The 12,535-nt window shown below is 43.0% G+C and overlaps 1 protein-coding gene and 1 long non-coding RNA gene across 2 annotated transcripts in view; both read left to right on the top strand.

Annotated features, from left to right (window-relative positions):
* The first annotated feature begins 1,845 nt into the window (after window positions 1–1,845).
* The window catches only part of LOC117901150 (rap1 GTPase-activating protein 1), a 97,132-nt gene continuing 86,442 nt past the window's right edge, over window positions 1,846–12,535 (top strand). The window contains exon 1 of the mRNA XM_034811798.1: window positions 1,846–2,183. Coding sequence (XP_034667689.1) covers window positions 1,861–2,183 — 323 coding nt within the window. The 5' untranslated portion in view covers window positions 1,846–1,860. The remainder of the gene's footprint in view (window positions 2,184–12,535) is intronic.
* LOC117901161 lies at window positions 3,543–12,484 on the top strand. The gene is made up of 2 exons (XR_004649308.1): window positions 3,543–3,852; window positions 12,438–12,484. It is a non-coding gene; the product is annotated as an uncharacterized LOC117901161 (long non-coding RNA).

Raw genomic sequence — 12,535 nt, 5'->3', positions numbered from 1 at the left:
CACGCACTCAAAGGCAGAGACTCCGCGACTGGGAGCCTGATTTATGTCGTCGAGTGTGTCGCGGGTGTTGCGTGTCACCCACTGTACGCCCCATACCCCTACCCCTTTTGCAGTGGTCAGTGGAGCGGAGCAGGCGATTTCCGCTTTAATGTAATTTTGACAAGGCATCCACAAGAGGGAGGGGTTGGGTGCCGAGACGGGTGTCGTCATCTAGGAAATGTCATGATAAATCTTGCTTGAATTTCCCCCCCACTCCTCAGCGTACGCAAATCGAAAACCGTTACAGTAGCATTTTGCGCGGATTTCGATTTCATTTGCTTATCGTGCGATTTGTCGTTTTGGCGTGTTTCGACTTATCTGGATTGGCATTTGGTATTCGATTACTTTACCCGATAAGCACCTCACCCGTTTGGGGAAGCAGTCGAAAGAGGCTTTAGATCGCCTCCTCATACCCTCTATTTACACTCAGGAGATGAGCGCAGTTTCCACTCTCTCTCCGCCTTGCAATTTTGCTTACAGTTCCGCTTGCTGTTCTGCTTGCAGTTTTGTTTCCATTCCTCTTCGCATTCCTTTTCGTTGAAGAGACGCCCACCAGTCTGTCTGCTTATCGCAAGCGCTCTCTTCTCTTCATATTCTCGTTCCCCGTAGAGTCATAAAAGTTCTCCTCAGTGACCCATGCAGTCGTAAACAGAGATTGACTGATTGATGCATTGATGAGGTCTTCATAATCTCTCTCTTCGGTGCTCCTTCTCCTTCCACGCAAGTTCCGCTAGAATTCAAGAGAGAGCGAGCGCCGCTACTCCTATGCTAAGACAGAAAGAGATGGAAGCTACTGTGTATCCTAATTACAACAGTTACCTGCACAGTGGAGCAAGTTTGAAGAAAGTTTCTCACTCAGCTTTTTGCAAGGGAATATTAACACCGCCAGGGAAATTGTAGTTTAGTCAAAATACGCCCTAAATGTTTGCCTCGAATATTTCCCCCCATGGAAAAACGTTGATTGATTGCTGGACAAGTTGATTAACCCATAAGCCCATGGCTGTGATTGATTAGAACATTGAACTAGAACTAAGACAATGATTTGTATTCATCCACCGTGTAATTTGTGGGGCGTGTCAAAAGGGGGTGGATTGAACCAAATCGAGATAAGGTGCAGATTTGTAAAGGGAAAACTCTTCTCAGCACTCCCACAGTTACATTGTGGATTAGTGGCTGTTATCGAGAGATTTACGATGGAACGAATGCAGAGATTAAGCTGCTAAAAGCTCCCATAAATATAAAGAATGATTTGTAGAATCGTAAGGAGAATCGTATTGTGCTTTATCCGCATAAAGAACTTTCCCTTTCTCAGTAATTTCTCGAAATACGCTGAGCTGTGCTCATAGAATCGCACGGCCTGTGGACTGGATTTATCGCTGGGTGGAAAATCGCATGAAATGCAAAACGAAATAAATAATAATAATACTGCAAGCTGCAACAGCAGAAATATAAGTGAATAAATAAAATTAAAAAACCGCAGCAATAAAACGTGCGAAGCAATAAAAACAATGGAAAGCGAAACGGCACAAACAAGAGAGGCAGATCTCAAGAGAAACAGAGAGAGAGAGAGAGAGAGAACACTGCTCCAGATAGTGGCCCATTGTACTGGGGGAGTACGATGGGATGGAGCCGACTGCGTTCTTTGTTGCCCCGTCAGTCTGAAAAATCGAATCGAACGCGTCGCGACATCGAACCGCGAGCTGTGGGATTAACGGAAATAAATAATGATCCAACGAATGGGATAGCCAAATCCAACGAAAACTGCAAGAAAACTGGAAGGAACGTACATACATATGTAGATAAACTGGAAGGAGAGTTAGAATGAGTTCCTATAGGACCCTGGTGGATCATGGAGCGCCGTCGACTCACCTCGTGGGAGGCAGCGACATCTCGCTGGCTGCCACTTCATCGCCCAAGACGCTGCATCGCATGATCAAGTACTGGCGCAACAGTTCCGGCAAGATTCCAGGACTCCGGAAGAGCGAAAGCTTTGCGGATTACAGGCGACACTCGTCCAACTCCTGCCAGGGAGTGAGCGGAGTAGGAGCCACTGGAGCAGGCGGAAGATCGAGCACTCCGAGCACCCGATACCAGCGACTGGAAAGCTGCGACAATGTTTGCCTGCTGGCAACACCAACCACAAGGTGAGTGTAACGGGGGACAGTGGGCCACCATTGTGCATAAATCTTTAAAGTTACAGCTGCCGCCCCCTTAAAAGTGGGCCAACACTTGCGGCTGCAGCTGCAGCTTCTTTGGTGTACCGCCCCCCTGGTCACATTTTGCGTTTATCTTGTGGGATGCTGTGGCTCTTATCAGCAGAGGGTTCGGGTCGCTGATAAAAACAAGTGCAACACGCCGCCGCAAACGCTGTGGATTCTACGCTCTTTGATTTGTGGATGTCATTTTGTGGTTTTCGCTCTCTGTGTTTGCGAGTGCTGAGAGAGCGCTGGGCTCTCTCGTTGTACTTCCAGAATCCACAAGAGCAACACAAAAAGCAGGCGGCGGCAGACAGCATCCACAGCATAAGCGCGTGGTGGAGCATGGAAGTTGTTTCACACTGCACTACAACATTTAAGTGCTATGACGGACCATTCAATTTTATTTAAGTTACTGTGTCTATAGTGAGTATTCTGTATAAGTTTCTACACATAGAATACGCTACATTTTCTGCTGCATATCTAAAAATATTTAGGCAAACATATGGTCGAGTTTTTACAGTTATAGGTTTAAGTCATTAAATTGCATAATGCAATGAATATTCATACGAAAATATGCCATTCATACATAAATAATCTACACATACCCGCACATAAATCAACGCCGAAGGCCAAACTCTTGGCTGCGCAGTGTAACAAACCAACTGTTTATGTTTTCATTCCAACCGAAGAGAGCGCCTGCTCTCTTTCTCTCTCTCTCTGGCGCCCGAAAACAAAACATATGGAGCTGTGTCTGTGGGCGCTGCATCTGTATGGGTCCCATGCCGGTCGTTCGATTTGTTTTTGTTATCTCTTTCGGCAGCAGCACAACAGCAGAGCAGCGTTAAAAGCGTGCCGCCGACGCTGACGCCTTCTGCATACTTTTGGGGTGCCACCGCCGCCCGCCCCCTTGCAACAACAGAGACTATGCAAATATGACTGCATTCCTCTTAGTGGACGGGGACGCGGGCGGCTCTTTTGTATTTGAGCTGAAAATTGTGTTTGCTTTTTGCCTAATGCGGGCCTCTGTCACCTCCTCCCCTACTCTATGCAAACAAACTGCGCGCATTTGGTCTGCATTCCCCTCCCCGACCACTCTGCCATACAGCAACTGCAACGACAACAGCAGCCACCCACACACCACCCCACTACGAAAACAGAAGCAATGACAGCGTCACACACACACATGTTTCTTCCAGTGCCGAGAGAGAGAGAGCAAGCAACACTCTCTGAGAGCGCTGTGTGGACTCCATTGTGGAACCTGAAATCTGAGCTTCGTGCGCAACGTAGCTTTGTGGCACCAGTGGGGCCCCGTTTTGTACCGTTTTTTCTGTCGTTGCGAGTGGGCGTTGTAGCGCAAGCTCTGGTCCCCCAAAATAAATGTGTGTGACGTCTTCGTCGTCGTTGTCGTCGTCGGTGTTGTCGTCGTCCTGCGTCGCCACGAGTCTGCGTCAGAGTACGAGTCTGGCAGCGGCTTTGGAGTCCGCAAACTCCTTACCTTACAGTTCAAACGGTACTTCAAAAGCAGCAGCAGCAACAGTTGCAACGGCAGCCAAGGCAGCGGCAGCAGCTAAAGAATCAAAAATCAGAAAGCAGCGACCAAACATCAGCAACAAATGTAAGCCATAAAACAAAACAAGAAATCTTATATTTTTGGCAATCTCTGCCAAAAGTGTGTGAGTGCTTGGTGACTGTGTGTGTGTGCGTGAATTATCACTGCATTTTCGAGATAGTGACAAAAGAAGCGTCAAAAAATTAAGTCGCGCGAAAGTGGAGGGCAGCCAAATGCCAGCACGTTTCATAAGAAAACAAGCCCAAAAAAAACGAAAAGTGAAATTCAACAAATAATACTATAAATAATAATTGCGTGTGCCTAGAAATAACAATTAACGGCGGCAGCAAAAAGTGGAAGAAGCGCTGCTGCCAAACGAAAGTGTTTCCAAAGTGAAATTGTGATTACTTTTTTTTCCCTGTCGTGCAATTCAATTACAAAATGGCAAGAGATAGGATAGCAAAAGTGAGAAAATAACATAATCAAGGCAAAACAAATGTCAAAAGGAAATCAAATCAACGAACAAAAAAAAATAACCAGCCACAATTAAGAAGCTATGTAGAAAAACCAGCAACAAATAAGACGCTGAAAAAAAAACGCAAACAAAAACGCGCAAAATGAGAAATAATTTGTGGAAAGAGGAATAGCCGAAAAATACCAACAACAAAAATGCAGAAAAAGAGTCGCGATCTCTCTGTCTCTCTCTCTCCACCTAGCTCTCTTTAAGTGTTTTTGCCGGTTTTTGTATTTTCTGTGGTTGTAGCTGTAAGGATTTGAGTGCAGTTTTATCGCAGCGTAAAGTGTTGTTGGAGTTCCCAAATTTGTTGTTGGACAGCTAATGCAGTTATTGTTATTGCTGTTCCTGCTGGGACTCTCTTGTCTCAGGTTGCATTGCCATTGATATGCGTCACGCATGATTATTACGTGTTGTATTTGTTGCTGCGTTTTATTATCCCATTGAATTCGATCTCCCTTTGACGATCGTAATCGTCTGTCTGTCTCTCTGTGTTTTCTTATGTGATTTATGTGCAGGTTATGTGACGCGATTATGCTTATTACTGCAGTGTGGAGAATGGAATGGGTTAGGGTTGTCCAACAAGTGGGGAAACGGCATTAGGTTCCATGTGACACTTACTTTATGACCCAAAGCAGTTCCCTTACAAATCGTTGAATGATTCAATCGCTATTCATAAAAAGTGAGTGTCATACACTGTCTGTTAGGGTATTCCGACAGGTCTTTGTCGTTGTCTCTCTCTTCCATTTATCGGCGTTTATTTTTATTAGGGGTTGAACGGCTGCCACTTGAAGATCATGAACCTGAAACGAACAGGTTATTTCGGTTATATCGGAGAAAATATATGCATATGTGATAATGATGGATCCCATGCCGGGCCAGAATGTTTTATGGATTTATTTACAAGTCCTCTCAACCCACTCGCCGTGGGTAGGACAACTCTCTCCTTCTATAAAAAACAGCAACTTTTGCTTCTTTTGGTTTTCTCTCGTTTCCGCATTGCAAAAAATGTAAATTAAAATTCACGCACACCTCTCTCTCGCTCTCGCTCTCTCTGCCTCCTTTTTTTTGCCTTGTTCGTTTGTCCCGTTAGCTGACAATGTTGCTTCTGCTTTTGCTTTTTATACTCTTGCGGGAGAGTATACCGTTTCTGAGAGTAGTTTAGCCATGGAACAAACGAAACAAATTTAAGAGAAAATCATAGTCCAAGTTGTTGCTTCAACCAAGTTCGAATTACCATAACCTATGGCTTCCTTGCCAAAATGACTTGGAAAAACAGGTTGTTGGTGGCAAATTTGTCCCTGCAAGAGTATCTCTTTCTTCGGTTATCCCAAAAATGCATATTTACTCTCTTGCTCTTCTGCTGTTATCAAGCCTGTTGTTGCATCTGTTGTTAATATGCATTTGCCGGCGGCGCAACGCGTTTTGTGGCATGGCATGCAAAATAAAAAACGCAGCAAATGAAAAATCTGCAGAGCACGTGAATTTCTTTTTCGACTTTTCGAAACGGGTTTTCGGGCCTGAAATAATTTCAGTTTTTTCCTTACCTCCCAGTTGCTGTTGTTGACTTTTCATTTTCGTTAACATTTTTTCTCAATTTTTGTGTGTTTTTGGTTGGGCGGGTTGGGGCAGTGGTTCCATGGGGCAGTTTCCAAGGTGCAACTTGCAAAAATATTTATTGGCCAAAAGTGTGTACTGTCTGTAGGTGTGTGTGTGTGTCGTGTGTGTGGCGTGTATCGTTTGGCACCAGCTGCAATTTGTGGAATTTCAGAATTTCAGTGCTCTGGAGAGATAGCGGGGCATATGAGTTCGATGAAGAGTTTTGTTTAAGAGTAGAGTGAAGATAAGTAACAAGCAATGACGGTGGAGCACTTAAGGCAGGTGAATTATCTGTCAATATATTTAATTTTGGAAAAATTATCAATTAACTAAAAGTTTAAGCGTTTTCAAGCTTTGGCTAAGCTCTTTTGATTCCCTCTCCCGATTTTTTTTCGCTGATTCTGCGATATCCATGGGTCAAACCTCTCTCTTTCTCTTTGCTACCTCCAATCACTGTCCCTTTGCCTGTTGCACTTTTTCCTCATACCCTCGAGACCCATTTTTGTTTTGCAATTTTTGGTTTGAAAAGGTAAAACGACAGCTCGTCAAATATTCAAGCGAAAGAGCAAGAAGGAATATCTGTTAATATTTCAGAGTGTTTGAATCGGATGTCAGATGTCCATCCGATGACGTGGGAAGAGTGGGAAAAAGTGAGTAGTGCTGAGGCTCCAAGTGAAATTCCATTCGAGACGGCGGGCGTCGAAATGTAAATGAACTCGAAACACAAATTGGCCTTGTCCCCGCGCCGCGTATGGAAGATGAACGATAATAACTGACAGGCGAAGGAGAAGAAGTGCAAAAAGAAGAGCACAAAAATAGCCACAAATAAAAGCAAAATAAAGAACGAGCGAATACAAAACAAATGGAGAGAAAAACAGCTGCTTTTTGGGCGCCCGCCGCACAATATTATATTTCTTGTATTTTGTGGTGTTTCTGCATTTAGCCCTTCCTCACTTTAAATCTTTTGCTTTCTGCCTTCCTTTGCCTTTTCCCCTTGCTGCTTTTCCCATTCTCTTCTTCTGCCTTGTTGTCCCATTCATCTTTTGTCGCTGTCTGGCCCATCAATTGTCTTGTCATCTCCCTACCGCCCTCCAGCAGCTCTTGGCCGTGGCTCTCTTGCGGAGCTGCCGTTCGCATTACACACAAACACACACACACACAACAGTCGGCTGCCCACTCGAAAGTTCAAGTTGAAGTGCAATCCGCACAAAAGCTAAGCTCAGACAGAAAGAGAGCGCTAAATGAGAGGAGAACTAAGAGAGGGAGAGAGCAAGCGAGCAAAACCTTGCTGTGTCATTCGCCCTGCATTGATTTTGGATTCTGCCCTGCACAATTTACCGTTTTGCCAATGCGTTTTTGTTGTTGTTTTTGCTGTTGTGTTCGGTGTCCTATCTCGTTTTCCATCTTCTCTCTCCCCCTTTTTGTCTGCAGTGAAAACACAGGCGAAATTTTATAATAATTTATGGGGCGTGTGCCGTCGCGCCGCTCTCGCACGATGGTGGCCCAGTGCCAAAATGTTTGTGGATACGAAAAATGGCAGGGGGATTTGTAGATGAGAAGAGCGGAGAAGCAAAAAGAAGAAGGCAACGGTTTATGGGGGATTGGCAATAGGAGATGCCAGTGCGTGTGTGTGTGTGTGTGTGTGCGTGTGGGAAGAGGTGCCAGCAGGCTGCTGTCTAGAGGAAAGGGTGAATGCTCTTCCTCATACCCAACCCCTTCTCCCCCTCTCCGTCACTATTCCAATGTTTATCCCACTTTTAATTGTTCCATATTTTACCCGTGGAGGATTTTTGTTTACGATCTGTTTACACCTGTGCGAAAAAATACAAGAAAAGTAAGAAGAAAATACCCCAGCTCCAACCCGAAAGCAAAGCAAAGAGTTTTCCCAAGAAATTATGCAATTTATGTGTTTTATGGCTTTGGATTTAATGGGATTTAATTATTACGACGACATACGGATATGAAGGTCGCGTGGCACAGATTGGACTTTGAAGTTTTCTTGTTTACATTGGAGATTAAAGGGAAATTCAAGCAAATGTGGGGAGAGAAAAACATTTGTTGCAATATGGAAACATTATTCCTCCTTCAAGGTCATGCCCAGGGGGCGAAAATACTGAGGAAAATGGCGAGGGTGCCATAAATAGGGTTTTGGGGATAAAATATAGAATTTATTGAAGGGTTACCGATATGTTGGGGGAAATTAATTGGAGTTGGCCAAAGGTTGTTGTAAAAATAGAAGGGATTATTAAATTTCATTTAACAAAGACAAGAAAATCAGGAAATAAAATATTGTATTTGTTTAGGGAAAAAATTGGATCCATGGAAACTTGAGGTTGATTTTTTAAACAAATTCCAAGTTTGTCAGTACTTTTCGAGCATTGTTTATGTCTGGAATTGCAGTAAATAAATATTTTCAGCCAGATATGATTTTCTTAAGGGATATTTGATATGCCATGGAACTAGGAGATCAATTTTCCACGATTTTCAAGTGTAAAACCCTGAGTCCTGATTTTTCTATCAAGCATCAACAGAAGCTGCTTCAAAACTAATTGAATTCTCATCTAAATATCCCTTAATGCCAGAAAAATCTCTAAAAATTCTCCCCAATGCCCATCCACCGATAATAGACCGCGTGTGGCAGCAGCTTTCAAGGTTGTGCTGCAGAACCATTCAAAAACTGATTAGTGAGGCTCACAAAAATTGGAAGCTGATTAGATAAGATACAAAATAATGAGAGATACAACATGCAAGCACCCAGCGAAGCAGAAGCCACCAGCCAGAGACCACAACAGAAGTGACAATCGATTGGAATGGAAAATTCATCCTAAAAAAAGTTGTTGCCCCAAACAAAACCGACAGCTGTTAACGTTTGTTGCCCCAAAAGATGGGGCCTAAATTTGTTTACAGAATTTGTCAAGGCATAAATATTTGAACACGTGCAACACACTCCACACACAACGGCAACAGGCAGCACAATATTCAGAGTAAAATGTGAAACAACAAAAACGACAAATGACACGACGACCCTCTCTATAGGGAAGTGTTCGCTTGTACACGGAAATGGTAGGCAAATCCCCAGCTTGGAATTTTGGCCAAATATGCTGCCGGATGTGGCTCGGAATTAAGTCTTTTTTGGGGGTTTTTCCTGCTCTAAGGCAACTTATTTTCTCTATGAATATTCCTTTAGACGATAAGAAAACCTCAATCTTGCAGGTTCTTGATAAGGAAATATTTACAGTCCGTTCATTTTGTGGTTTAGTGTCTCGATTGAGTCACAGAATGTTGTTGTTGGGGCTCGTAAATGACGTATCGATATGGTTTTGGGGCATAAAACCTACTAACTGAAATCTGATTGCGAAACGTTGACGCAACATTTGTGGTGGCCCACAATCTAGAGGAAAGGGAAAGGGGAGGGTGGTAAATATTTACAGGGGGTTAGCGAATGTTTGAGTATGTCGAGCACTTGACACAGTTATCATTCGTATAATTGAGGGTACGATACAATGATATGTGGAACGAGAAAGATATAGCAGAGGAGCGGAGTGGGTCATGAAATTGGGGAGAAAGTGGAGGAAAGAAATCTAGGAAAAAGTGGGAGTAGGGGAGAGGGAGACTACGTTTGGGAATTAGTAACAGAAAATATTAAAAAATAAATATTCGAGTTTTTATGAAACAAAAGTTCCTATTAAATTTCAGAAATTGTTTCAGCAATAATATAAATATTTTTAGAATAATACTGAATGCTGAAAATATACAGAAAATATTAGAAACAGCAGCTGAAAAATACCAGAAAAATTCTAGAAATAAAATCAGGAAATCAGTTTGCAAAAGTGATGAAAAATTCACCTGCGAAAAATGTTTTTTTTTCAACATTAATTGTGTATTGAAATGGCATCAAATAATGCTCTCCCATTACCGCACATCATCTGCAAATGTATCTCCTATCTTCTGCCACACTTCATATGCAAAAGTAATTTGTATCTTTTTGCCACACTTCAGCTGCTGCAAAGTATCTCCCATATCGCGCTCTCGTTGCTTCATTAACTCAATCAAGCGCGGGATTTCTATATTATTTGCAACTCTGCGGATCACAATAAATCAATAAAAAAAATAAAAATGGCAAATTCCTAATTGAATGAGCAGCAGAGAGTGCAAAAGCGCCTGAGAATGGGGGGACCACCCACTGGGCGGTGCAAGCCAACGTCCCACACAGACCAACAGTTCTCGACGCTCTCTGATCTCTCTTCCTCGCTCTGGCAATCTCTTGACATTAATTTGAATGAATACAAATTTTTATAGATATTTCTTATAATTCTGTTGTTGCCGTTGCCGCTGCCGTTTGCTGTTGTTGCATGCCACCCCATAAATGGTTGTCGTCGTCTTGTCGTTGTCGTTCGGGGGCGGTGACTGCGGCTGAGCGCGACTGAGCGTCTGATTTAAATAAATTATTCTATATGCGTTTTTATAGTGCAACAAAAAATACAGAAAAAAAACGTCAAACCGCGAGGCAAACAGCCGCCCCATTTTTTATGTCTTTTTTATTTTTTTTTGTAGCTGCAAATTGTTTTCTATGCCACGTAATTCAATCTATTATGAGGTCTCTTTTTTTTTTGCACCTGAATTGTTGTTGCTTTTTGTGTCTTTTTCGCATGCGGAAATGAGGAATTTGCAACCGCGTAACGGAAGTTGCGTGTTGAAAAAGACACAAAAAAAAAGAGATAGAGCTGCAGATACAGATAGGGATGGAGGCTGGGGGCTGGGGGGAGGGTTAGGGATTTTATGTGGCAGCTACAACATTTTGATTGCTCTTAATACGATTTTACATTGGGTAATTGCATTACAGCGACAGCAAAGTGTATCTGTGGCTGTCTCTCTGTGTGTCTCTGTGTGCGCTGCAAATGTATCTGTCTGCCTGCCTGTGTATCTGTATCTTTTAGCAAATGATTTGCCAAATGTTGCGGAGAAGATTTACAGATTTAATGCGAATTTGGGTCAACATCATCATCGACGGGGGGGTGGTGCGGAGCAATGTATCTTTGAAATTCCCATGAAAATGAAGTAATATTTGTGGGGAAAATTAATGAGAAAATGAGTTAACATCTGGGGATATTTTTGGCTTGTGCTTTCATCAAAATTAAACCAATTAAATGTGGTTCATGCATGCCTTTTGGTTGTACCTTTAGTTTGAGTTTGCCTTTAGTTTGGACCAATTTGCAGTGCAGCTTAAGTGGTAATTTGACACTAATTGAGTTGAAATTTTGATTGGTTAAGCCTTTGGGTATGTTGAGGGACATCTTTGCAGAGAGATTAATGGATGAGGATGCATATTTGGTGGCTTCAAGTTAAAGGCAAGTTTTACCTTGTCTCCAACGACCAAAAACTATCCGCAAGAGTAGTAAAAAGTAATCGAAAGCATCTTTATGGTACAAAAGGTAGTCCAAAGTATCTTTACACCACAAAAAGGTAGTCAAAAGTAGCTGCTCCGCTCTTCATTCTGTTAATTTCCACTGGCAGTTAACTTCCACAGCACACAGTCTGGCCCCCTGGTTAAGTAGCTTCTGCTGTTCGCCCCTTTCTCTGGCATTTTCTTTAGTAAACCTCTTAGAGGAGCAGCTCCCACTCCTAACCATGCAGAACTCTCATAATGTACGCACATTACCACTTAAGTGAGAGAGTGGGAGAGAGCGAGGTGGTTGGCCCTTTCATCGTCGAGCACCTGACAACAGAACGCAGCCACTGAGGCGTGAGGCAAAGAAGGAATTTCTGGGGGGTTTGCCAAGTTTATGGCGGTTTCTGCTGCGATGATGGCCAGCCCAGCAGAAGATGCCTTCAGTCAATGCCGTAAATCATAAATCATCAGTCGGGGGCGAGCACTTGGACACGTGCCACAACAGCCGTTTGCCACAGGCTTGGGATCGCTATCGCTCGGGTTTTTTTTTTGGGGTTGGGTGTGTGTGGCATAAGCCAATTGTCAGTGGGGCAGGTTCAAGCACACACAGAGAGTTTTCTTAGCCGCTTTATGAGGGTTTTCCGTGTTGCTTTTCGCCTTTCGCTTCTGTTCTGCTGCCTTTGGCTTTGGCTTTTCCCTCTGTTCTTTGGCTTTTCCTTCTCCCACATGTGTCTCTTCGTATGCACGCATTTTCACGCGCTTTTCCTCGCCTCGATGGGCAGCATTTTTCAAGCATTACTTTTTAATGGTCCCCAACACACCCCCAACCCTTCCTCGAATGCTTTTCTTTGAGTGATTTTCTTTGTTGAAAAATATTCTGTTTTTACGACCATAAAGTTATTAAATTTCCATTCTTTTTATTGCGAAAAGCGCGGCAGGGAAATTAGAGGTTGCCCAACATCGTAAAATGTGGAAAATTCATTATGGAAAACTGTTGCAGGCCGCTCAAGTGACCAATGAAAAAGTGAAGAAAAAACCTCCACTGAAATTTAATTAATCGCCGGAAATACAAGTAAAAAAGGGCCCACAGGGTGGGAGGGAGAGAGAGACGGAACACTTGATCTGATTTCCCAATCGTTTTTTCCGCAGGAAAATGTAAAGTGAAAAAGTGTGAAAAGCGCAAGGAAAAACTACAAGAAAAAAAGAAGTGAAAATTAAAAGGAAAATTAAAAGGAAAGTCTTAAGAT

The sequence above is a fragment of the Drosophila subobscura genome, chromosome U, assembly GCF_008121235.1.
Source record: "Drosophila subobscura isolate 14011-0131.10 chromosome U, UCBerk_Dsub_1.0, whole genome shotgun sequence".
NCBI lineage: Eukaryota > Metazoa > Arthropoda > Insecta > Diptera > Drosophilidae > Drosophila > Drosophila subobscura.
The sequence above is the reverse complement of the archived record's forward strand: the minus strand, read 5'-3'. Positions and strand labels throughout refer to the sequence as shown.